Source organism: Papio anubis, chromosome X (genome assembly GCF_008728515.1).
Source record: "Papio anubis isolate 15944 chromosome X, Panubis1.0, whole genome shotgun sequence".
NCBI lineage: Eukaryota > Metazoa > Chordata > Mammalia > Primates > Cercopithecidae > Papio > Papio anubis.
In genome coordinates, this window is record NC_044996.1 from 2,494,643 (window position 1) to 2,520,720 (window position 26,078).

A 26,078-nucleotide genomic window follows, 5' to 3' on the forward strand; every position below is an offset into this window, starting at 1 on the left:
GCCCCGTCCCGTGGAAAAATTGTCTTTCACGAAACCAATCCCTGGTGCCAAAAAGACTGGGGACCTCTGCCCTAGATATTGCCTTGTAAAGAAATCTCAAATCTTCTTTTCCACATTTTCTAAGGTTCTTATGGACCAAAGTTCTTATGGGGAGAGTCAGACAACTGAGAAAATCAAGAGACGGAGAGAGTGAAAAGGAGGAGCACCCTGGCAGTCTGCTGCCTGGGGCCATGGAGAGACCTGGCCTCGTGCTCCTGGCTCCCTCTGTCAGTGTTTCTGTCTCCCTCGCAGCACCGAGGAAGTAACCCTGAGGACATTGGTCACCTGTCTATAAATGGCTGTGGAGCTCAAATTGGGGGATTGCTATGGTATTAGGAGAGCCTGAACAGCCCTTGGGGGCCTGGGAAGTGACCTGTAGGGACAGGCCCTCTCCCCTTCTGGATGCAGGGGTCTTCCAAGGGTGCTACAGAGATGCAGCTCTTAGGAGACCTAGATTTGAGCAAAGGTCTCAATCCAGCAGGCACTTTAAACAGCAGCGACAACAGAGTGGTGGCTCTCCCCACAGGACTGGTAGCACCATTCTGCACAAAGTACAGGAAGGTATTAGTTGTCCACAGACAAGAGAGCACCATTATCTGCCCAGATTCTCAGGGATCAGAAATCAGGACAAATCACGGCCCTTCCTGGAGTGAGATCACCAGCACTCAGCCTGTCCTTGCCCCGTCATCCCACTGCCACACCCTCTCCAGCTGGCAGAACCAGCCAGCCAGGCTGGCGGGAAGCCATCACACCCACTCACAAGCCAGAGTCAGCTCTCGGCACCCACCTGAGCTCCTGGCTCCCACCGGGGCTAGGCATACTCGGCAGGCACCCGATCCAAATTGCCTGAGACGCTTTGGTCCTGCCTTCATCCGCACTGGCAAAGAAGGTGGCTGTGAGAGGCTCTGGAGATGTCAGAGCCTCCTCCCTGGGCATGCTGAACATGGCTAACTTATTGGAGTGCAAGGAGCAAGTCTGACAATGGCAGGCTACTGCCATGGTGGCTGGCCCTCTCAAACCCCAAGGATGGTACTTTTTCTTGGGGTGTTCAAGTTGCCACCAGGCTCAGTGGTGCAAGGGTTAAGGTGACACAGATACATACTCAACAGACCAGAGCCAGGTGCTCTCTCCCGGGAGGCTGGACTGTTTTGCTCCTTTCAGCACTGGGACATCCAGCCAGATGGGCCCTTAATGATTTCGTTGTCCCATCTTGTCACTGGGCACATAGAGACACTAATCTCTAAGCCCAGCATGGAGGTGCCCTGACTGAGGTTCCTTAGTGACTGAGTGGCAGGTGTAGCAGCCACCAGCCCTAGGCAGAGATAAGCGCAATGGATTACCTGTTTGGGCCGGGAGTGGATCTTGCCAGAGCAGACGGGTCCTGGCTCTTCTCAGAAGGCCCGTCCTCTTCCACCACCTCCACCCTTTGAGCAAGAAGAGAAATGGTGCTCGTGGTCTTCTTGGCTGCCCTGGAGCTTGCAGGCCTTGAAGGACATGCTTCCAGTGGTGTCTAACTGGGCCAACCCTTCAGGATCACGGCTAAGAGGTGGCCCAGGCTGGGGGTTCAGTGATGCCAGCTCAGGATAAGGACAGCATACTGGCTTGAATAGTGTCCCCCCAAAATTCGTGTCCCCTGGAACCTGTGACTGTAACCTTATTTGGAAATAGGGTGTTTGCAGATGTAATCAGGTAAGATGAGGTCATACTGGAATAGGATGGGTCCTAAATCCAATGACCGCTGTCCTTGTAAGAAGAGGGAAATCTGGACACAGACACACAGGGAAGAGAAGGCCATGTGAAGACAGAGGCACAGACTGGAGTGATGCAGGTACAAGCCAAGGAACGCCAAGGATCGCCAACCACCACCAGAAGCCAGGAGAGTGGCCTGGGACGGTTTCTCCCTCAGAGCCTCCAGAAGGAACCCACCCTGCTAACACCTTGATCTGGACTTCTGGTCTCCAGAACCGGGAGATAAGTCTTTTCTGGTTTTTTAAGCTGCTCAGTTTGTGGTACTGCGTTACAGAAACCACAGGAACCAAATGGAACCAGGAAGACCCCCCGCCATTCTCTGTCACTTCCTTTGTGCTGCCCCCATCCCTGCTCTCTGTATTCCTGCCAACCTTCCGGTCTTCCAACACAGCAAGCTAGTCCCACCCCGGGCCTGGGCACCATGGGGCCCTCTGCCTGGGGCAGTTGGCATGCTGTCTTCTCTTGGGTTTTCAGTCCCCAGCTAGCCACCTCAGCATGGAGAGAGGCCTTCCCTGTCCACTAAACTGGAAGTCCCTCAAATTCAACTTTCCAGAATTTTCTTTCCTGCTTTCCCCCGAATATTTTCCTCCTCCAGAAGGTGCCCTGTCTCAACTAATGGTGACACCCCTCCCTCAGTCAGCTGGAGTGTCCTGACGTTCTGATCATTCCCTATTAAGCCCTGTTCACCCTTTAGGGCCCATCTCCAATGTCACAGTCACCTCCCAGGGGAAGTTCTCCTGATGGCCCAGGTTTTGATCCTGCGTGACAGCAGAAGGCAAGGCAAGAGGCAAGCAACAGGGGCAGGGGAACAACTCCCAGAGGGCCTTGGAAATGCTCCATCTTGGGTCAGGGACCCAGCCCCATTAGCCATTGGCAAATGGAAGAGCTTGACCACATATGCTACCACATATGCTACCACAGCCTCCAGACAGAAGCCCCCAGCCCCTCACAACTTCCCCTGCTCAGGGACAGTAGCTCCCACATCCACATCCCCTCTCCACAGCTCCCACATTACACCCCAGCTGACGGAAGGCCTTCCTGTGGCCAGTAACAGGCTTCCAAGATGTCCCTTGATGACACTTACCTCTTCGCAATAAACGGCGCCTGTGTCTCCTGGGTAGGACTGCTTGAAACGAAAGAGAAAGGCAAAGCTTTGGGCAGAGCCCGTGGGCAGGTGACATCAAGACTGCTTTACCCCAGGGGGTCCTGGGTCCTCTCCCATTCCCGGCACTTCACTTTCCCTGGTGGTAACCGCCAGACCTCTCCATTTTCTAGAAAGTACATCTGAGAATCTGAGAAGGCTCAGCTAGGAAGGCCCTTGGGGATGATCTCTCCACCCACCCTTTCATCAGCCAGAGAAGGCTGGAGCTCTGAGGAGAGGAGAGCTGTCCTAGAGCCTGGAGCCAGTTGGTGGCAACTCACCCAGTGCTCTTCTTGACTGCCGACAGGACGTAGGAGTGCTCCCGGGGAGCTGTTCTCCTCAGAACACTGCTTGCAGCCTCTGACCTGGGGTGACACGGGGTGGGGGAGCATCTGATGGGTGCCAAGCTGGACATGCTCTGCCAGCCTAGCCTGGGATGGACTCGGGATGACTTAGGGCCAGCCCAGGGAGGCAAGGTATGGGATAAACCAGATTTGCACCTGCTCCAAGGACTATTCAAAGGAAATGTAGAAACTGAAGGAAGGGCAGCCCACGTTTATCAAGTGTGTGGCATGTGCCCAGCTCTGCGCCAGATGCCAATGTCCTCACATTGGTTTATTGCTCTTCTCAATCCAGGAAAGTAGGTGCTAGTATCCTCTGCAATTTACAGATGAGGAAACTGAGTCCAAGAAGCTTTCATTATTTGCCCAAGAGCACTCACCTAGCAGGTGGCAGAGCTGGCATTCAATGCTAGGCCACTCTTAGCTTCTGGCTCTTTTCCTTGCTCCACCCAGGCCTGGGGGCCCCTGCCACTGTGAACTATCCCCTGAGGATAGCCAATCTGCCAGGGCCTTTGGCAGTGGGGCTTTGCTGTGATTCCTGTGCCACAGATGGGTCAGCAGATACGGAACTGGTGGCTGGCTGAGCCCAGAGAGGGGAGGGCTTTATTTCCTCAGGGCCCAACTGCTGTACAGGCCCCAAGCCGAAGGCATACAAAAGGTGCTTACAAAACCCTGTCACAGTTCACCAGTACTGGGTGGTGTGTGGTCAGTCCCCATGGACAAAGGACTGAGGAGGGGCAAGGGTCCATGGAACTTTGCTGGCCTGCGTGGATGAGGGCAACTTGGTGCAGAGACTGGGGTAGAATTTCAGCAGCACGGGGCACACTCCCACTGCTGCGCGTGCTTGGGGCTCAGTTTGGGGTCCAGGGGCATTCAGAACTGTGGAGTCAACCCCTGCCCCCAAGGCATGCAGATCATGCAGATCATGCAGATAGAGGGTACTGGCTTCTCCTTGAATATTTTTGTCCAACTGTCTCAGGGCCCTTTCTAACAAACCGATTTAGAGCCCTGAAGAGCCTCCAAATGAGGTTTTTCCCTGGACGCACAGTACGTAGGTTCTACCCCACAGAAGGTTCTCAAGGGCCCCTCAGCTGGCCCAACACTGAGTGGGTGGTTCTGGCACTCAAAGAATGACCCCTATTCTCATGCTCCATGGGCTACCGCTGATGGCCTACGTGTTGTGCATTTTGTCACCCCAACCAGTTCAATTCATTCCAGCAGTCTTCGAAGACTCAGGCTCCTGCCCTGCCCCCTGGGATGCCCAAAAGGCACCATTCCGTTACCTCCGCTTCTGTTCATCTGAGGAGAAAGGCACCTCCTCCTCCTCCTCGGTGTCCCCTGATGTAGAGCTGCGCCTGACATTGTAGGGTGCCCTAAGAGAGGGGAGAGGCACTTTTCTGTCATAGGCTGCCACCCTCAGCAGCTTGGCTTCCTGGCTTTCAACACCAGTGACAAGGCAAGTCAGTATCTCTGCCTTTGGGCCTTAGTTCATGCCACTTGTTCCTCCTTGAGAGCCAGCTCTCCCCTCCCTCCCTGTTTGAGCCTCTCTCCTTCCCTAGAAAGGTTACCCAGATGCTCCCCATCCCTGGATGGTGGAGGCAAGGGACAAACAACAGAAAGATGTGGTCCCCTGGGAACTAGAGGCACAATTCACACCTCTGTCTAGAGAACCCCCCTCCCTGAGCATACAGTGGGGGGTGGGGGGCTTTGAAAGGGACCCCAAGGGGAGCACGAAGTGGAACCCCAAAGGTTTCTATCCAAGAAGCAGCTCAGATTTAGGCACACGATGCTCAGACTGACAGCAGCACCCTGAGGATCCCCAGGCCCCCAGCCCAGCGCAGCCAGGCAGAGCACCTGAGGCTCGGCAGGGTGCAGGGCCAAGCCCAAGAAGCACAACCAGCCAGCAGCAGCCTCACGACCCATGATCCTTTCCCCAGATTCGTGGGGCCCCTCCTACAAGCTTCCTGCAGTCCCTCCTCTGCCTCAGATTAGACGTGCAATGTGCACTGCCATCCAGTTTTCTGGGACTTGTTACCCTCTGGTGGCTCCAGGCCACAGCTGCAACTGGCAGGGAGTGTCAGGCAGGAGGCAAGTAGCCAGCTGCCTTCAGCGGACCCAGAGTTTGGACTTGTTCCTTGGAGTAGGGAACCACGGTGAGCCTGGTGTTGCATACTCACAGCTTCTTGTAATCCTCAGTGGTCATCTTGTAGCCAGAGGAGGAGGGGCGGGGAGGACCAGTGTTAGCTGTTCTCACCAGACTGGCAGCACTAGAGAGGAGAATGTTCCATGTATCTACCTGCAGGCTCCGTCCTGCCTCCAGATTTGGCCATACAGCCCAGTGGACACGTGATAGGTGGGCCAGGAACTGCCTGGGAGCCTTTCCTCTCTGCTTTTGGCCCTGACAGACACCCAGAACTGTGCTGCTCAGAACAGGGCAGCCCCTGCTGCATAGGCAAATCCCACCGAGCTTCAGGGAACAGCCCAGAGGGCTCTTGCCTGTGTCTTTGCTTCCTGTTTCCTGATCCCTTTGGCCTTTCCAGTCTGATGGAGCCCCAGGCAATGTCTGATGCCAAGGTGCTTGAATTGCATGCAACTTCAGCCTTCTCAATGCCATCAGCAAGTCAAGTCAAGGGTGCCCACTGCCAGGCTAGGGGGACTCTACACCCAGCCCCTCCCAAACTCCTGCACCTCTCTGTCCCAGTAGCCAGGACTGACCCCAGGACAAGGACACTGTTAGTGGCCCAGGACCTCCCAGAGACCCACACATCCACTTGGGACTGCCAGTCCCACCCCAACCCATCTCCTCTGGCCACCCCACCCTGCTCTCCAGGATCCTGCCCTACACAGGATGAGAACTGGCACCTCCAAGGCCCCACACTCCTGACAGGCAGAGCGCTCTCTCTGCCACGAGCCCAGACCAGGCCCTCACACCTCCCCACTGGCCGACTGGCCAACACCCCATGGACACACCTTTTTGGAGTCCCGTTGGCCTTGGGGAACTGCTGCTGGGGCTGGGAAGAGCTGTCTATGGGCTTGGTGAACACTCCCCTAAAAGAGAGCCCAGGAGATGCTGGTGAGCTCCCTGGAGGGGCTGGAGGGGTAAGAAGTCAAGGGGTGATACGAGTGGGCACAGGAAAGCCGGCAGAGTCCTGCGGTCACTTACCGGATGATGTAGCCAGTCGGAGCCCTTGTGTTCGGAGGCCTGCCAAAGGGAAGGAGGGGTGGAGTGAAGCGAGGTTTGCTGGAGGGCTCAGGTCATCCTACTTTATCCTGCCCTTAACTATAGCAAATAAGGTTGGCTGGCAAGTGCTCCAGGTGTCCCAGTACAGCAGAAACGAGGGGTGCCAGCCCCCTGTGCCCCCAGTCAGGTGCCTGCTCCACTCTGCCTGTTTCCTTCATGCTCCCCCAGGAAAAGAGCCCAAGGTGACTCCTCATGGCAGGTTGATGGCCTCTCCAAAGTCCAGCTTCTCCTTGGCCAGCCGGGCCCCAGTGCTGCGCCGAGGGAGCGCTCCTCTCAGCTAACAGCCATCCCATCCTCTGTGCTTGGGGCTGAACCAGTGCAGGCTGGAGGCTCCCCAGTCAGAGCCAGAGGCTTCCCCTCAGCCCGGGGCCTGACCTGATCTCCCTCAACAGCCTCCACCAGGAAGGTGCATGAGGACCTGAGGGTGAGAGCCCAGGCAGCAGCCAACCAAAGCCAGTTGTCCCCCTTCCTGTCCCTCAGGGCCCTCTTTGCTCCAGCTCCTTGCATGCCCACACCCCAAGTCTTGGTGGAAGTTTGAGAGGAAAGGGCATGGCCAGGGCTTGTTCAGTGGCTGGGAAACATTAGGCTCCAGGTGTTTGAGACCTTCTGCTTGGCAGCAACTGAGGGGGCTCAGATAACTCAGGGGGCAGCTAAGGTGAGCAGGCAGGGAGCTGACAGCCGGGTGTGGTCGGCCTGTAAGTTCTGGCCTCGGGCAGGAGTTAAGGGCCCCTGCAAAGAGTCCTCCTCAGAGTTAGGGGAGGAGTCAAGGGGTCAGGGTAGACCCTTCTGTCCTGCAATGGATGGGATTTGGGTTGGAGCATCAGGGTTTGGGTCAAGGGCAACAGAGCCCCAGTAGTCTCCATCCCCACAGTCTCCATCCCTAACAGGAGACAGCCTCCCAGAGGTGGCCATGTTGCAGGCACACGTGGGGGTTCTCGCTCTTGTATTCAACTGTTTATTAGGGTCCTGCCTGAGCCCCCTGCTGGGATGTCAGTTTCCCGAAGACAGGGCCTTTGTCTTGGCCACTACTGCATCCTCTGTGCCCAGCATGGGACCTGGCAGGTAGTGGGAGCCGAGTCATCGAGGGGTGACAGAGAGACCGTAGTTACTAAAGGCAGCCCTGTGTGCCGGCTGTAAACTTGAGGCCCTCCCTTCCAGAGGCTGCCACTGCCTCTACCACCCCCTGAGAAGCCACCTGTCAGCTGTTTGGAGCAAGAAGCAAGCCTGAATTTCAGTTCCCTTTCTCTTTCAGGAGCAGTTCCTCCAGATGCCAGCAGGGTGTGCCTACGCTTCAGAGCCCCTCTGAACACTGTTATGGAAAAGTCCCCCAAAGAGACAGAAGCCAGTTCTCCTTGGTCAGCTGACAAAATATGTCACGATAAACTTGGGAGACAGTCAGAGCAAACTCATGCCTCTCTACAGGCATGCCAAGTCCCAAGTACACTCAAGCAGTCAGGGCGACCTGCAGGAGTGAGTCACTGTGACTCTGGAAGCTGCCCAAAGCATCTCAGAGGCAGTCTCACTCCCTGCAGGGAATGGGTGGGAGGTCAGAATAATCGTCTTCTTAAAGACAACTTCAATCCCAGTTAACAGCTGGAGCCATGGAGGCCCAGCAGGGAAGTCAGCTGCCCCACAGCCACACAGCAAGGCCAAGGGCCTGGACCAAGTGACTCCTACACTCCCCTTCCTGCAGATTTCAAATTACTCATAGCAGACCCTTGGCTGGGGCTGCATCCCTGTCCCCTGTGGACTGCCCACCCCTCCCTGTTGAGGGCTGACCCCAAGCCTTAGGAGAGTCCCTGGGGCTGACCCACCAGCCACCTGAGTACCACCTCTTACCTGGGCTTTGGAACCTCCCCAGCTGATGAAAAGGATGTGGCACGACTCCGACCTGAGGGCAGCTCTCTGGGGGAAAGAGGCATCCTGAAAGAGTGGCTCCAAGACTCCCTGCCACCTGCCACCCTGTGGCCTCCATCCTAGAGGCTGCCCAGCTAGTCTTGCCATTTGTGCCTCATATTCTCCTTCCCAGGCAACCAGGGGCCCTCCCACCCTGTGACATTGCTGGATAGCCTTTCCCATGCTCTGCCCTCTACATGGCCTGGTGGAGCTCTGAACGGTGGAAGCCCCTTTGCATCCCCAGGTATGGTCAGGCCCCCACGGATTGCACGCCCCCACGTTGCTGCGGTCCCTCCCGGCCTCCTTGCCTTACATGGTGCGACCCTCCGATTCATCCTGCTTGGTGATCCAGCTCTTGTCCCCCTTCAGCGTGGTTCGCACTTTCATCTGCTTGAGGACGTTATTGCGCTCCTCCTCACCTGATGGCAGAGGCTTCCCTGTGGTAGGAAAAGCCACCAGCCTCAAAAGAGGAACGCAGCCCCAGGACCCTCGGCCTCCGTTCCAGTCCTCCCAGTATGCTGCTCTCCCTTTGCTGCTGGGACAGTGCTTGCGGCCTGTAGGGGCAGGCTTGGAAGAAAACAGCCCCAAGCAGAGCCCGGGACACCAGGGAACCCAGGCCTCACCTTTGGTGCTGCCTCCAAGAGCTGAGATACTCATGGTGATTGCTCCGCAGGTCTCTTCTCAGTTGATTCAGCAGGGCTTCTGGGGATAAAGGCAAGCAAATGCTGTCACTTCATTCATTTGTAGTGTCTTGCAGGTGACCATATGTGTCCTGGTACACCAAGATCATCCAGACTGCCCTCTGCACATTGGGGGTGGCAAGCGTTGGTGGAGTGCTAAGTATGGGCAGAAGCCAGGGGCAAGCACTCACTGTACCTGCTGCTGCCCAGCAGCACACCCACCTGCCTGCCCAGGGCTGCTCACGTAGAGAATGTGGAGCTCAGGGACTGCCAGGGACTGTCTGTTCAAAGCGATCACTGATAACAGGAGAACATGAGCCCTCCTACAGAGTGCTAACGGCCTGGCTCAGGCTGGGGAGTGTCGGGGAGACAGCTGGCACCGGTGGACTCAAGAGGGTGGGACAGAGTGCATCTAAAGCTGAACAGCTTCAGGGCAGGCAGATGGCCTGTTGGGAGGGAGGGGCAAGGGGACCAGCTGCTTTGGGGTTGGACCTTGCCTCTCACCCCTTAGGAGTTTTCTGACAGACCTTGGGCAGCTCAGCTAACCTCTCTGAGCTGCCTCAGTGTCATCATTTGTAAAACGATAGTTAAAAAAAAATTCTACCTTTCAGGACTGCTGTGAGGATGGAATGCGCCAACGTTCCTATAAGTACCTGGCACCACCTGAACAGGAGCCAAGCAGCAGTAGCTCTCAAGTCATCTGCTAGGAGAGGCGCGGTGGGTGGTCCTCAAACAGCACAAGAATGGTCTGGGGTGTGCAGCCCTGTTTCCTTCAGGGGTTGGCTCCACCTTCAGTGGGGAAGCCCAGGGCCCCACTGCCAAATCCTAGTGGCCCTCAGGGACCAGGCGAGTGTGGCATTGTGGTAAGGGCTTCCTTACGCCCCTAGCCCACAGCTGCCTCGAGCTCTGCTTCCTCTTCCTCTGTGTATTCTCGCCCTGCTCTGCCCCCTGAGCCCGATGCTGCTCATGCTGCCCAGAATGTGCCACACTGCCTTCAGCCTCTCTGCCCTTGAGCCAAGTGCTGCCCTCTCATGCCCATGAAGGGTTAGCTGTGGTGGTCTCAAGGGCCATTTGCTCCGGAGGAGGGTCCAGGGTGATGAAGCTGGCTCTCCAGGCTGGGAGCCCTGAGTGGCCACAGCCGACCCCTTGAGCCTCAAAAGAGAGACTGGGGACTCAGGCTTGTGGGCATGACAGGAAGTAGGGCCCTGGCTGTGCTGGCATAGTCACAAAGCAGAAGAGCCTTTCTCTCCAGGGTCTTCCATCCCCTGGGCCCCTCCAGGGCTAGGGTCTGACCAGCTCAGCATTGCTGCCAGCTGGCAGGGCCTGGACGTGTTTCTGTAGAGGTCAGGGGAACAGTCGAATGGGCAGGGCAGGGGGACGAGAGCAAACCAAATTCGCCACATCAGCAGGAGCCGGCTCTTCCATAAACTGCACTGAATGAGCAGCCCAGACAGCCCGAGCCTGCTGTGTGCCAGGAATGGCACCTCATCACTGCAAATGGGAGCCCCACGTGCCCAGCCCCGAACCAAAGCTGCCACGTTAGACTTCTGTTGAGTGGAGCTCACTCCACAGGTGATCCTAGGGCCATACAGGCCCAACTGTCCCCATCCCAGCAATCTGTGGAGTGGCCCCATGGGCAGGGCACATGGGCAGAGTCTCTGGGTGCCACTGACTGACTACAGACCTTGGGAGAGTTCCTCATTTCATCTGGGCCTCAGCTTTTCACGTGCAGGAGGACCTCCTAGTCTTTCGTCTTTAGGTTCCTTCTAACCTTGCTAGGCTGTACCAGCTAGTATGACTTATTTTGCGCCGGGCACCTCAAAGACATACTCCCTTCTAAGGCCTGAGGGACTGCAGCCACCAGCTTCCACATATGAATGTGGCAAGCAGGTGACAGCCATCCACAGTTTGGGGAGTGGACTCCATCCCAGGCCCAGTACTAGGCACAAGGACTCATCAGTTACCCCTTGTCAAACCTGATGGCCACATAGCCTAGAAGTTTCCTGACAAATCAGGACCAAATAAGCCACTTCCAAAGTCAAAACAGACACTATTGCACATGCAGAATGACAGAGGCAAAGGGTCCCATGGCAAGCGAGGACAGGGCTGGGTGGGAACACCATCGGTCCCCTGCAGAGGGTGCCATGCTGCCTTCAGTCCCGTCTTTATAGCTGAGACTCCATTCAGAAGACTCCAGGTTTATTGCCAGGCAAAGACCTGGGCTGGTGCTTCTTCATGGGCTCCTTTCCCTCACACCTGGCTGAGTCTCACAAGTGAAATTTCCTTTTTGATGAGACAATAAATATGAAAGAGTTAGAAAAATCTCTGCCAAAGTAGAGTCTTTCCATACGATGAAGTGTAAGGCAGTTCTTTGGGACAAGGAGTCTTCAAAGTGATGAGTGTCAGGCAGTGGGATGGGATGGGATGGGTTGGATGGGATGGATGGGATGGGATGGTTGGGAGGGGATGGGATGGATGGGATGGATGGGGTGGGATGGGATGGAAGGGATGGGATGGGATGGAATGGGATGGATGGGATGGGATGGATGGGATGGGAGGGATGGGATGGGATGGGAGGGATGGGGTGGATGGGATGGGATGGATGGGATGGGATGGATGGGATGGGATGGGATGGATGGGATGGGATGAATGGAATGGATGGAATGGGATGGATGGGATGGGATGGATGGGATGGGATGGGATGGGATGGGATGGGATGGGTTGGGGTGGGGTGGGCACCCCAAATGAGTTATTCTCCAAATGAGTTTGGAATATACATCCCATCTGCTGAGCTGGCTTCTCCCTCCAATTTGCCCTGGTCTAGGCCACAATCCCTTGTGACCTCCTCCCTGGTCCCTGGCCTGCTGCCTGTATCTGCACCTCTTCCAGGCAACACTCATTGGTCTCTAATCCCACTTGGCCCACACCAGCCTTCAATTCCCAGTCAGCACCAGATGGTTCCCCACTGTTTCTCAGACTGGGAGCAAAATCACCAGTCCCCTGAGTCAGCCTCTTTCCCCCCCAATGCCGACACTGTGCTCCAAGCAGACCATGTGCCTTGGAGTCCCTGGAAGGTAGCCCTACCAGGTGAATGCCTGTGCCTTGGCTCATGCTGGTCCACCCAGCTGAAATGCCCTTCCAACTCCTGCCAGCCTAAGCCCTGCCTCTCCCTCAGGGCCCAGCATGTCGAGGCCAGCCCTGCTCCTACTGGGCGCTCCCCTCCCCTAACTCCAACAGCCGGGCACAGACCTGCAGACCCAAGTCTTCCCAGACAAGCCCTGCTCCTCCCCCATCCTCAACAAGGATCAGGCCCAGGCACCCTGTGACAGCCCAGCACACCCCACCAGGGAGTGACTGCCTGAAGCCACCGACCCCTGCTGGGACCTAGGTCTCCTCCCAGACCCACCGCCCCCTCCCCTTGTCCAGCCCTTCACAGACAGCAGGGCAGAGTGGCCCTGCACTCAGTGACAGCCAGGAAGACCCTTGCTACAGATGTAAGCAGCCTTGGAGGATGGAATGTGGACCCCTCCAGAAGTGGCTTCCTGGTGGCTCTTGTGGGAAGGGAAAGCAGGAATCTTTCGACAGGTTGAGTTTCTGTATGTATCAAAAGGCTTAAGGGCAGGCCCGCTGGTCCAGCAATTCCCCCCACCGCCAAGTAGCCTGAGGAAGAAATTGCACGAGTACAACAAAGAGGTATATGAGACAGGTGTCATCACAGTGTTGAGTATGATGGTGAAAATGTGGCAATAATCTACATGCCCATCAGTCATAGTTAAACATATTATAGTCTATCCATTCAAGTAAATACTATGCAGTTATTACAAATCATACTGAGACATGTAGTATTTAACATGCTTTGTAAACCTGTACTGTGTACAGCTTCTATACATCACTCAGTGAAAAGCAGCCTGTAAAGCAGGATGTGTATGATGGTGTCATGTAACTCAAATTATATTTACATAAAAATGTACAGGGGAAAAATTTGCAAAGATATACACCAAAATATTTTGCTCTTTCGTATATTTCTAATTTTCCTGTCATGAACGTGTATCTTCTGTGTACTAAAGATGAGACCAACAGTGGTTTACCCAAATGAAGTGGGAGTGGGGTATGCTTGGGCAGCCAAGGGATTGGTCTCAAGAGTTGATGCCAGGGCCGGACGTGGTGGCTCACACCTGTAATCTCAGCATTGTGGGAGGCCAAGGTGGGTGGATCACCTGAGATCAGGAGTTCAAGACCAGCCTAGCCAACATGGGGAAACCTCATCTCTACTAAAAATACAAAAATTAACCAGGCATGGTGGCACGTGCCTATAATCCCAGCTACTCAGGAGGCTGAGGTAGGAGAATCACTTGAACCTGGGAGGCAGAGGTTGCAGTGAGCTGAGATCACATCACTACGCTCCAGCCTGGGCAGCAGAGACTCCATCTCAAAAAAGAGTTGATGCCAGGCGGGCAGTGCCCAGGAAGGATGGGAGGTGAGGAGAGTGAACGGATGCAGGGACTTCTCTTGCTTGTTCACTCTGAGGAGGAAATCCCCACAGTAGCAAGAGGCCGTCAGTCTCTGGGGCCCAGCTGTGCTGTGCACCGCTTTGGGCCATGTGGTGCTGCAGCCTCGGCCTCTTCCCGGGGTCTCCTCTTTTCCCACAAGCTGGGGTGGAGAAGGAAGCAGAGAGCAGGCAGGGGTGTTTCGAGCCGGATGCCAGGCAGAGGTTGCAGCAGTGACAGTGGCAGTGGCGGTGGCACCCCTGGAAGCAGGAGGCCAGCTTCTCCGTTCACACATGTATGGGGCCCAGGGGAGAGATGACAGGACAGGAGGGTGCATGAGGCCCGCTGATGGCTCCTCTCCCACCCCACGCAATCCCGCCCTGGCTCCCCAGCCCATGGCAAGTCAGCCAGAGGGACCTGCACAGACAGCAGAGTACTCCAGGGGGCAAGGACAACTCCCTGCTCATGAGGCTCACGTCCAGAAGGTCTGAAGAGCTGGGCACAGGAACTGGTTATGGCTCAGGTGTGGACGTGGGATGCCTATGTCTGCTCTCATGTGGGTGGCAGCAGGGGGTGGGGGGACAGACCCAGTCTGCCCAGGGAGAGAGCGCCCACCAGAGAGGCTTGGCAGATAAACCCTCTGGCCACCATGGCTGCTGCCCCAGGGCCACCCTCAGCTCTCCACTCTCTTGGGACAGTCACTAGTGGATGTGAACTCCATTTGGGGAGCCAGTGAAGCCTCCAGAGCCTGTGTGCAAGACTCCTGCCCTCCCCAGGGCTGCACCCAGGTCCCAGCAAAGCGGCCGGAAGACCTGGCCACTGGGACGGTGGCCTGGGCTCTGCTCTGCGATGAGAACCATGCCTTCCTCTGGGAAGCAATAACAGCACTGGCTTCCCTTGCTGGAGCACGACACCTGTGTCAGGCGGGCACCCTGCACACACACTCCTGGGATCAGGTCCCCGAAGGCCAGCAGCACCATGTGCAGCTCGTGCACAAGAACTGTGCCAATGCTCCTGCTTCACCTTCAGCACAGTCAGCCAGGAGTGGGCCCGTGTCTGGCCCTGGCCACGCTCCCAGGGCTCTGAGCCCCAGCCACGCAGTGGCCCAGGTAAGCCCACGCACGATGGCCTCGAGGGCTCCTGGGGCACACCCACCACCAGTCGCCTCTATGGCTTCCTCCAAACCACTGGGCACATGCAGCAATGCTCACCTGCTGGAGGGAGGAGACTCTTCAGACTCAGGCCAGCCGCACCGTGCCTGCCTATGCTGCTCGGCCTGATGTAGCCGCAGAGTCCTGCCACATGTGACTCCACGACCCCATGGAGCAGCCCACCCACTCCCACAGCCCTACACTCTCCATCTGAGTTCAGTATGTCAAGCTTTCTCATGCCTCTGGGCTTGTGTCTGAGAAACATTCAGAAAAAGTTCCTGAAGAAAAAGAAACCGCTGTAACTGGGGTCCCTGCACCTTCCCATTTACCCTGCCATGAAGATGGAGAGCAAATGTTCCTTCCTTAGCCACCTTTGAAAGTGGCACCAGGGGCCTGCTACCTGCCCAAGTCTTCCAGTATTTCTTTTCCTCTGGGAACTCAGGCTTCTTTCAAAGTCCATTAGCCCTGACACCCAGAGAGGCCACACAGCCCGAAAGCAAACACTGTCCCCATGAGCTGTGGCCTGTGCTTACATCTCTGCTCCTCTTCCCTAAGTGGCCTCACAGGACTGTGACATCCCACTCTCCAAGTCTAGGTCTCCTCATCTGGAAGGTGGCATCTGTGGGCCTGCTCACTGGGTCTCTTCCTGACGGGACACCCCAAGCTAAAGGATGTGCCTCTCTGAATTTCTCATGCCATCACGCGGGTGTCTTGATGGCCTGTGTGGGCACATTTCTGGTCTGGACAGCCACTCTAGGTCTTTTCAGTACCATGGCTCTCATTTCTACCTTGATTGGGAGAAGACTTCTGGTTTTTTTGGAAATCTCCATATCATCCTGCTTAGGACCTGGCCTGGGCCACCAAAGGAATGGCTGGCTTATGTGACACCTTCTGCATGGACTGTCCCTCGTGGTGCACCCCTGGAGCCCCACTAGATGTGGCCACACTCCACAGTACCCCTCTCTGTGCTGACTCTGAGCAAAGCCCTGTACTCAGACAACACTAGACTGTTAGGGCAGTTCAGGGCCAAGTCCAACTCCTCTTGCACAAGCCGGGCCACCTCAGACAGCAGGCAGATGTCCCAGCCCACCTCTCATCCCCTTCTTTCTCCCTCTTCCTGTCTCAGGCCAAGTGGGCTGAGAGATGGCAATCAGGGGAAGTGTCCGTGGCAGAGTAGGGTGGGGGAGATGGGGACAGGTCTTCCCTGAATTCAGATGGCCTCCAAATGCCCATGGGCATGTTCCTGCCCCACCTTTCTCCCTGCTACTGCAGCCTCTGAAGGCTGCCCAGCAACCTCAAAGGAAGGGGCCCCTGGCCCTGATTGGATGGATAGGAGCGAGGAGCCAATGAGGTGGCTGAAGGGAGCCTGTTATTCCAACCACAGCAAGCCTGGTGTCATCAGTGAGTGGAGTGAGAGGGGAGCTGACGCAGGGGGCTAATGTATGCAGATTCCCGTGCGCTGGAGGAGTGGGGGCGGCAGCAGGCAATGACGCAGGTGCTGGAGCATGAGGAGATGGACACAGACGGGAGCGGCAGGAGAAAAGGCTCCCTGTCACACCACAGGACGTGCTCAGCCTCCAAGATGAGAGGACTAACTCAGAGAAAGTTTTGTAGAACTTCCCCGCTGCCTGGCTCCCCAGAGAATCTGGCTTGCAGGGGATTAGGATGGCTTCCAAATTGTGCAGAAGGGAAGTAGGATGCCAGGCAGGGGCCTCCTAAGCAAACTGGGAGGGCAAAGGAGCAAAACGCCTTCAGCCTTCCCTTCCCGGAGCATTGAACATTGCTGCGGCGCATGGAGGAGATGCAGCCAGAGGGCACGGGTGTCAGGGCTTGTCTCAGTTCATGTGTGCTGGGCACCGGGTGCCGTGCACAAACAGGAGCAAGTGTGCCACAGGCAGAGGTGCAAGCAGAAGGGCTTCGTTCCCAAAGGTAAATTGGGATGCTTTGCACCCAGGAGCTGAGCAGACACCCAGCTCTGCCACCCCACACGTGCCAACCTCAGCTAGGCTCACAGAGATCACTCACAGCTCAGATCTGTGTGGACCCCTTTGGGGTGGGTCAGGAGTCAGCATAAAGAAACACCTGGACGGGACAAGAAAGGGGGCACAGCCCGGAGTGCTGCCCCTCAAGTACAGGGACCAAATATGGATCTGTCAAGTATAAGTGGATGAAGCCATCAAGACTTGGGCTGCCCACTGCAGAGGCTGATTGCTGTGTTTTAGGAAACCTCGGCTATGTTTTAGGAAAGCTCTGTCTGCAAGCACTTTCATGTGGCTCTGGGACAAGGAGCTTTAATGGAGGCAGAGGCCCAGAATATAGCTGGGGACCAGCACTTAGGCCTGCCCCCATAGCAGAAATGTAAGTACTCCTATCCGGTCATGAGGTAAGTGGTAGAGGGATAAGTCCCTTGTCTCCCAAGAACTTGTTCCTAGAGATGGGTGGACCCAGACAGTGCTGATCCCTTAGCTTAGATACCTGCCAGGGCTGATCCCTGCTGGGACCCTCAGAGAAGATGGCTGGTCTCTGGGAAGGAGACTCATCCCAGCTTTGCCACCCTGGGCAAATCCCTCCTCCCCTTATGGTGTCTTGGCTCCCCACCGTTCGAAAAGGGTGGCAATGACCAAACCATGGAGAAACACATGTGTAAGGGTGACCCCAGCTCTTACACCTTTCCCCCAGTCCTCCTATAAGAGCCAGAGTTGGGCTTTACAAACCCAAGGCTCCCAGCTGCCCAAGTCCCAGAGCCCAGCCAGCCTAGGTAGCTCCCCTGGCCAGAGTCCCTCCACCTCTCCATTCTGGTCCAACTCAACCTGGGGACCACCACCACAGCACCAAGGGTGAGAAGGAGGCAGCTCCCTCCCAGGCTGTGACCGCCCCCCTTCCCTGAACCTGTCTGACAGCTTCATTTGCTGGAGGACATGCCTTGGTAAAATAGGGGTGGAGGTCGAATTCTGCATAGGGTGGGGGTGTCGAGGCTCCTGTCCATTTCTCACTGTAAATGTTCCCTTTGGGCAAAGAGCCTCCAGCGGCCCTAGTGTCAGGAAAAGGATTCAAAGAAAAGTCCCCATGTCTTAGGTCCTCTTTTGTTGTCTTTCAAGCAAATGTCTGTGAGCTCAGAGTAAGGGCCCTCCCATGAAAGACCCTTCACAAACCCCTCGCAGTGTCATGAGCTGCCCCAGGAACAGAGCAGTCTGGGTGACCAGGAGACGGGCACCACTGAGATAGTCAGAGCTGGCTTGCTGGAGAATGCAGCCTGCTAAACAAGGGGCAGCAGAGGGCTTCTCCTAGCCCATTCTCCTTCCTTAGAGAGCTTCCCTCTCTGTGGCCAGACTGCAGCCCTGAGCCAGATGGGGCAGAAGAAACAGATGCTGAGAGGGTAGTCGGGGCACAACATATTCAGAAGGCCTCAGCGCAGAGCCAGCCATGCCTTATCATCTGTCATGTCATGAGACGGGCACAGTGGTGCCGTCAGAGCTGTGGAGGGCTTGGTCAAGGCCACAAAGTCACACACCCATGCTGGCTCTTCCAACTCTGGAGCGAAGGAAGGAGTATTGACAAGGAGTCCAAGGGCCTGGGTTTTAGTCACTGGACACATCACTCACCCTTCCTGACCTTCACTTCTAAACTCTGAGGTAAAAGAGAATACTCTGTTGTGCCCATGGGAGGTGGAATGGGCTTAAGGAAGCCCCATTCTCAAAATGCTCCCTGGCCCCTGCACCTGGTAGTGTGAGGAAGGTGTAGGCTTCAGTGCAGCCCCTCGGGTCATCACCAAGGCCACAGGCCCCCAAACAATGATACTTCCCGGGGAGGGGGCTGAGGTCAAAGGCTAGCACAGTGGGGAGAGCCTTGGCTGTGGCACAGACTCCTCCTGGAGGCTGCCTTGGGAAGTGCAGGGACAAGCCTGCACGCTCCAAGTGCCAGTCACGGCAAGGAGTGTGAGGGGGCTGAGGAATTATAAAGTCAGGAAGCACGACCTCCACCCCCGCTCAGATGCCCTCACCCCGTCCTTTCTCAAGGCACGCACTTGGCTGACTCAGTTTGGACCCAGGCTGATTTAAGCCGGTGCGGGTGCTGATTTTCTGGACCAAAAGGGTTGGAATGATGAAACGTTACATTTGATGAAGCAGCCTCCTGTGGCCAGGTCTGGTGAATCAGGACATTCTGATTCCCGGTCTCCTGCACTGGAGTCTCAGCAGCTGGCAAGGCAACAGTCAGCAGACAGGTTGCTTTCCTGCTTTCCTCTGGGAAGGGGATGGAGCAGGCACCACCACAGGCACCGCTGCAGCGTCTGTAGCTGCTGTTCCAGGAGTTGCTGAGATCCAGGGGGGTGGGGCCCTTCAAAGGTGATTTAGGGATCATGGGCAGGGCTGAGCAGCTGGATCCCGTCTGAGCCTCCTAGTCTGCTGCTCAGCGTGCAGCTCCAAGGAGGCCTAGGCTGGGCCTCTCTTGCCAGAGCCAGAATGCACGATCTGCCTGGGATGCTCCAGTCCCAGGGGCTCTCGCCTGGAGGCCAACAGGGTGGCAGGAAAAAGGAGCAGCAAGTGGAAAAAAAGAGCTGAAAAAGACTTGGGTTGCAGAGGGAAAAATATAATATGGAAAAAGAACGCATGGGGGGGTGGTATTTGTAAATGTGCTTTACAGGTAAATGACTTCTGCATGAAAGTCTGGAATTTCACCTCTCCCCATCCCACCCCTAACACCCCAGCAGCTAGACTTTTTGGCGTCTGCACTGGAGGGGCCCTGGGAGGCAGACATCTAAGTCAGGCCAGCTCCTTCCCAAGGTGGTGGGGAGCTGGGGGTGAGGAGGAGGGGAGAAGGCAGCCCCGGCCACCCACCACTCTTTGGGGCCTCGGGATTCCTCCTGGCTTCCATGCACCCATTTTCTAGTTCTCAGTGAGCCAGATACAAGTGACTGTTCAGGGAACTGGGCCATTTCAGGGCTGGCTTGGCTTCAAGGGCCCTCTGAGATGTCTCTGCGGAGAACAGAGGACTAGGCAGGGACCCTCTTGCAGGGCCCTGGCTGCTTCTGCACCCCTCGTCCTGCAGTTGTCTCTGCAGCCAGGGAACCAGTGTGGTCTTAAGCCAATCCCAGTCATGCAGAGATGCTAGTCCCATTTGCAGACAAGGCAGCCAGTGGGATCAGAGGAGGCTCAGAGGTCATGGAGCCCACACTTCCACCTCCACAGCACCTCTCTCCCCTCTACTCCCTTTCTTTTTTTTTTTTTTTTTTTTTTTTTTAATTTTTTTTGAGACGGAGTCTCTCTCTGTCACCCAGGCTGGAGTGCAGTGGCATAGTCTCGGCTCACTGCAACCTCCACCTCCCAGGTTCAAGCAATTCTCCTGCCTCAGCCTCCCTAGTATCTGGGATTACAGATGCCAGCTACCACACCCGGCTAATTTTTGTATTTTTGATAGAGACGGGGTTTCACCATGTTGGCCAGGCTAGTCTCTTAACTCGTGACCTCAAGTGATCCACCCGCCTCAGCCTCCCAAAGTGCTGGGATTACAGGCATGAGCCACTGCACCTGGTCACTTTCTTTTACCCTCTTTCGCTTTCCCCTAGGAACATCCCCCTTACACACACACCATTGCTGCCATCCATTCAGTCTTTGCCAGAGCAGGGCCAGTGACAGGAAGTCACTCCTACTTGCCCTTGACTAACATCAGCCAAAGCTAATTCCTTCTGTCCTAGATGCAGGTGATCACTAGTGAGGAGCAAAAGGAACAGAACGAGCCCGCTGCCTCCCCACCTTCCCCGAAGCTCTGACTCCCCATCCTCCTTCTCCCCTCCAACAACCCTCTTTCTCATCTTCCTGCCCACTCTAGACCCAGAGTCCCCTCAACTCCACCCTTACCTCTAACACTGCCCTTATTTTTGGATAAGAATAAGGAAGTCCAGAGAGAAGGACGCACTTGCCCAAGATCACATTGCCGTGTATGCAACAAGCATTTTCAGAGCGCTAACCACCAGGCTGGGTGCTGGGGGGAATCGGCCTAGCGGGGTGTAGCCAGAGCACTGCATTTCCCAAGGAGGTGCCTAGGCTCAGGCCCGGAGGAATGAAAGCATGAGTAAGGGATCGCTGACACAAGTGGTGAAGCAAGTCCTGGTTTTGGGTTTTGGGTTTTTTTTTTTTTTTTTTTTTTTTTTTTTCAGTTTAAAGCAGGCAGTGCCTGATGTAAGCATTTTCACCAGGGATGCCGGTTCTTGTGATTAAAATCCTTGTGCTTGCTCTCTTCATAGCAACTCTTCGCCACATCAAGCTCTCTGGGAAACTGACCTAGTCATCAGAAAGTGGCGTGCTGAGCCAAAGATCACAGGGACTACACCAAAGGGCCCGGACTGGGTGCCCGAGCTGGGCCCACAGATGGGGCCAAGGCCAGGGACCACCGCCAGCAACCACCAGCAGCCTAGAGCTTGCCCACTGGCCCCAGAGGCTATGACTCCTCTCTGACCCAGGGGGTGGCTTCAGAGCTCTGTGGCCATCTCAGCAGCAGCAGCCCCAAGGGCAGCTCTGCGGGAAGAAGGATGGCTCAGTGGGCATTAATGAGTGGGTGAGGAATTGCTCTCTTGGCTGGCCGGGACCCACCTCCCCGCTCCAGGCAGGCACCCTCCCAGTTCCCAGCTTCCTTTTGAGATGAGAAATGAGCACACTCCCAACAGGAAAAGCCTAGACAGTGTTTCTGAAAGTGGCCTCTGACCCTTCGGCAGTCAGTCAAATTCCCTGGGACACGCGCTCAAGCTGCAGATTCCTTCCTGCGCTCCACCTCCGACATTGAGAATGATACCCACAGGGCCTCTTGTCTTCTCCTTTTCCAGTCTCTTCTCCACCCAGGCCTGTGCCTCCCACTTTGCTGTCAGTTCTCAGTCATTTCTGTGCCCCAGCGCCCAACACAGAAAGTGATCAAGAAAATACCTGCCAAATGCATCAATGTGTGTCCCTGAGAGAAGTTAATCTGGCTCAGTTTCTAATCAATGGCACTTGAGCAAGTCCCTCTCTGTGCCTCAGTTTCCCTTTGGAAAAGGGAACTGGAAAAATGAACTGACATCAGTCCTGCCCACCCTCTGACCCGTCCAAAGGCTACAAGTGAAGTAAACTAATGAGAAATGTGGCAAAATGTTAACAGTGGGAATTCAGATAAGGCTTCAGGAGTTCTCTGCACGATTCTTACAACTTTTCTATGAGTTTTAAATCAATTCAAGGTAAAAAATAAATTAAAAACTTAAAGATAAAAAGTAACAACAGTGCTGGCATGGTGGCACTCGCCTGTAGTGCCAGCTACTCGGGAGACTGAGGCACGAGGATCGCTTGAGCCCAAGAGTTGGAGGCTGCGGTGTGCTATGATCGTGCCTGTGACTAGCCACTGTATACCAGCCTGGGTGACAAGGCGAGACCCCAGCTCTAACAACAACAAAAAAAGTGAAAACAAAAAAGAAAGCGAGTCAGACTTTAGTAAGCATGAGAAATCACCCTAAGAATTAAGTGTTCTTTAGTGAGTCATTTGAAATGTGAGTAGATACTGTTTGCATCATCAGCAGTAATTTCTTTTTTCTTTTTTTTTTTGAGACGGAGTCTCGCTCTGTCGCCCAGGCTGGAGTGCAGTGGCCAGATCTCAGCTCACTGCAAGCTCCGCCTCCCGGGTTTACACCATTCTCCTGCCTCAGCCTCCGAGTAGTAGCTGGGATTACAGGCGCCCGCCACCTCGCCCGGCTAGTTTTTGTATTTTTTAGTAGAGACGGGGTTTCACTGTGTTAGCCAGGATGGTCTCGATCTCCTGACCTTGTGATCCACCCGTCTCGGCCTCCCAAAGTGCTGGGATTACAGGCTTGAGCCACCGCGCCCGGCCAATCATCAGCAGTAATTTCTAAACTGTTTTCCTCAGGTAGGAGCCCACATCCCAGGCAGCATCTCTCTCTCCACCTAGTCCCACCTCACTCCTTGCCACCACAGCCCTGAAGGAGGGCACCATAGTCCTGGCTCAGCTACCTTCCGTGACAGAGCACCACCTCTGAGCCAGGCACCCAGTGCAGCAGGTACTCCTGGCTTTAGCCGCCCTTCTGTACTGGTGAGAAAACAGAGGCCTCAAGGGGTTGCATGAAGGGCCCAACTTTGCACAACTGGATGGTGGCTGAGCTGGGGTTTGAACCCAGTCTGACCTCTGAGCCATTCTCTTAACCACTAGGCTATAAAGATGCCACCCTCCCCTACCACACACCTGACCAGGTGTGGGACAGTTCAACTCCCGCCCCGCCCGGGTCTTTGGAAGCAATGATGGCAACCTCTCCCGAGCATCTCTCAGGGACCAGTCCCTGATGGCACTGCCCTTGTCTTGGCATCATTCGGTTCACTATAGGCACAGCGGTAACGAAGGCAAAGCCCCTGGACTGACCCTAAACATGAGAGCCCAAAGGCCCGGACTGCAAGGGGTTGCCGCTCAGGGCTCCAGAGCACTGGAAGGCAGCTCTCCTCTCTGGCACTGGTCCTGTCCCATGCTGCTAGGGACTGGCAGTGGGGGCAGCCTCTGGGCTCACCAACAGAAGCAAAGCTTGTGTTACATGTGACCTGGCACCTTATGAGTTGTGGCTTGAAGCAAAACCCACACCAAAAGGGTCAGTCACCTGTGGAGGCTCGAGTGGGGAAGGAGGAAGGCAGACTTCCGGCTTCCAGAATGCACTGAGCCAGAATTAGGGGAGTTTGCTTGGCATGCAACGGAAGACAGTTCAGGGAACAGGTGCCGATGCCTATCATGGCCAGGTCCCAGACCCAGTGCTGGGGACCCAGAGTCCCTGCCCTGCCAGATCTCAGGAGGCCTTGGGGACACTGGGCAGGAAGACAAGGAGCACAAGTCAGGCTAAGGGAGGCTGAGTTGAGGCGCTGGCTGCCCCTGGCATCACTGCCCTTATGTGGGAAAGGCTTTTTCTGGAGTCTGGACTCGAGCTGAGCGGGAAGTGAGGTGGACAATCACTGCTGCCATTTGCATTCAGATGGCAATTTCTTACTGACAGATGGCCTCTCTGTCACTCCTCTGGGCAAGGCATGGAGCTGATTTCTCTGTGGGCCCCCATATGCAGGAGCTCAGCAAGAAGTGGTTTATGATCTTCCAGGTGTAAGGGGGAGGTTAGACTTGAGCAGCTCCAAAGGACGTGCGGGCCTTGACCTGGTGGCAGTTGAGCTCCTCCTCCTGCTTCCAAGCCCTTCTCCTCCAGGAAGCCTTCCCTGATCTTCCCAGCCAGGGGTGCCTTGTTGCTCCAGGACTGAGGAGCCCCTAATATTTTCATGCTACTCAGAGCTGCAACACCCTAAGTGGTCCTGGGCCACCTCTGTTGCTTGACTCATGAGTGTCCAGAGGATGGAAATGAACAGATCTTGAGCACCTGCCACGTGCCTGGCCCTGCACTGAGTGCCTTCCGCCAGCTCCACACGGCTGAATGTACAGCGGCCATCCAGGGGCTGGGAATTGCTGGAAGGAGGGGCAGGTGAGAGGGATCTGTTCCTTCCCTTCCTGAAGTGGCCTGGGAGTGATGAGGGGAAGGCACCAAGACCTGCCAGAAGGTTGGCCCCTCGTCTGTGCATCTGTGTCCTGGCCACTTGCTGGCCTCTGAACTGCCCCTTGTTTTTCAGATGAGGAGTGGAGGCCCTGGCAAAGCAGGACCTCCCACAGCCTACCTCTGCAGCTCTGTTCAGGCCTATCCACCTGTGCGCCCCTGCCTCCCGTCCCCAGCCGGATACAACAACCAGAAGTCTGAAGAGCCATGAGACCAAGGCAGGACTTAGTCCAGGTACTGAGGCCTCAAGCACTGCTGGACAGGGTGTGAGAGGTTCTCTCTCGGGGCTCACAGCTTTGAGTCCTGAGATGATGCTGCACAGCCTTCCACGATGTCAAGGCTCCGTGCGGATGGCTCAGCAAGAACACAACTCCTGCCATGCCTCAGCTCTCCCAAAGCCCAAACACACCCACCACCTACCTTATCTGAGTCCCCAGCAGCCCTGGGTGGGAGGTAGCTTGACGTGTCACCCCCTTAAACCGATAGAGTACCCAGGTGTCCCCAGCTCAGAAGTGGCAGATCAGGCAGGAGCACCTGAGCTTTCAGCCTTTTTGTAAGGCGAGGTATCCCTCTGCCTTTCCAAAGAGAACAGACTCTTGGCTCCCCCTGCCCCCATCAAAACAATCGAGTCACAGAGCTGGTGCACTGCCGATCCAGTCGATAACACCCAGTGACACCTGATTCGGCGCCTTCTGTCTGAGTGTGAGCAGCCACCATCCGCATGGCCCTCCCCAAGATTGCCCTGTACCCAGCACATGCCCATCACAGGCCCCAGGGCGATCGAGGGGATCCTCTGGGCGAGCCAGCCTCTGGGTCTCAGTTTCCTCATCTATAAAATGGACACAGGGGGACGGAGGGATATGAGATTCCCTGATTCTTAAAGACCTGCAGTCAACTCTCAGAGCATCCTGGCCCCTCGCCATTTACTAGCAATCAAACCGTGTCTTTCCTAAAGGGCAAGACAGAGCGATCAGGCCGGCGAGGGGGACACTTGCCTCGGTAGGGGACGCTGGCCTCCTCTGTCAATCTTTTCACTCACAGCGAAAACCAGAAATCCACTGACTCCCGGGGGGAAATCCGAAGAGAGATGCTTGGAGCCGGTAAGGGTTATGGATGGGGAAACTGAGGCCCTGACTTGTCCCTAGCTGCGCACGGACTGGGTGCCCCCCACTGCCTCCCCGCAGGGCCGCGTCCGATGGCGACTCGACAGCCCTACCTGGCACAGGTGCCCGGTTCGTGGGCGGGTGGAGGGTCGGGCGGACGCGGGGCGCGGGCTCCCTCGGGTGGACAGCGCCCGGCCGGGCCGGGCCGGGGAGGCAGGCGCGGGGCGCGGGGCGCGGGGCGCAGCGGGGAGCGCGCGGGGAGGCGAGGAGGCGCGGACTGGGCTCCGCCCGCAGGAGAACAAACAGGTTTTCTCCGGCCGCCCGGAGCCTCGCCCCTCGCCCCTCCCCTCGGCCGGCCCCTTCCTCTGCCCCTCCTGGGGTAGGTAGAGACGCCTGGCACATTCCGCACATTCTCCCGCCAGCGTCCTCCGCCCGCTCGCCCGCCCCTTCTCGGCCCCGCCTCGCGGGGCTGCTGGAGAAATCAAGTCTGGGGCTCCCCTCGCCGAGCACGGGCGAGCTCCAGAAGGCTCTGCCGTGATGGAAAACTTCCAGGCAAATTCCTCCGGGCCCTTGGCCCCAGGCCGGGAAGCCTCCGCCACGTGAAGGGCCCCCGCTCTTAGTTGCGCGATCTGGCCCCGGCACAGGGCCAACGACTTCCACAGATGCTGTCGGGTTAATTCAGTTGAGAACTACTGTTCCTAGATCC

The 26,078-nt window shown here is 56.2% G+C and overlaps 1 protein-coding gene across 5 annotated transcripts in view; it reads right to left on the bottom strand.

Moving 5' to 3' along the window:
- ZNF185 (zinc finger protein 185 with LIM domain) overlaps window positions 1–25,591 on the bottom strand; it is a 72,488-nt gene extending 46,897 nt beyond the window's left edge. The window contains exons 1-12 of one of the 5 annotated variants that reach the window (XM_021932802.1): window positions 25,486–25,591; window positions 9,031–9,109; window positions 8,721–8,844; window positions 8,351–8,416; window positions 6,434–6,472; window positions 6,241–6,318; window positions 5,448–5,537; window positions 4,554–4,643; window positions 3,211–3,294; window positions 2,873–2,911; window positions 1,380–1,463; window positions 827–916 (exon numbers count right to left, since the gene is read on the bottom strand). In XM_021932802.1, the coding sequence (XP_021788494.1) occupies window positions 827–916; window positions 1,380–1,463; window positions 2,873–2,911; window positions 3,211–3,294; window positions 4,554–4,643; window positions 5,448–5,537; window positions 6,241–6,318; window positions 6,434–6,472; window positions 8,351–8,416; window positions 8,721–8,844; window positions 9,031–9,064 (818 nt within the window). In that variant the 5' untranslated portion in view covers window positions 9,065–9,109; window positions 25,486–25,591. Of the gene's footprint in view, window positions 1–826; window positions 917–1,379; window positions 1,464–2,872; window positions 2,915–3,210; window positions 3,295–4,553; window positions 4,644–5,447; window positions 5,538–6,240; window positions 6,319–6,433; window positions 6,473–8,350; window positions 8,417–8,720; window positions 8,845–9,030; window positions 11,347–25,485 lie in introns of those variants that run through there. The other 4 variants (XM_021932800.1, XM_021932804.1, XM_021932803.1 and 1 more) reach the window with 4 other exon arrangements.
- Window positions 25,592–26,078: the final 487 nt, after the last annotated feature.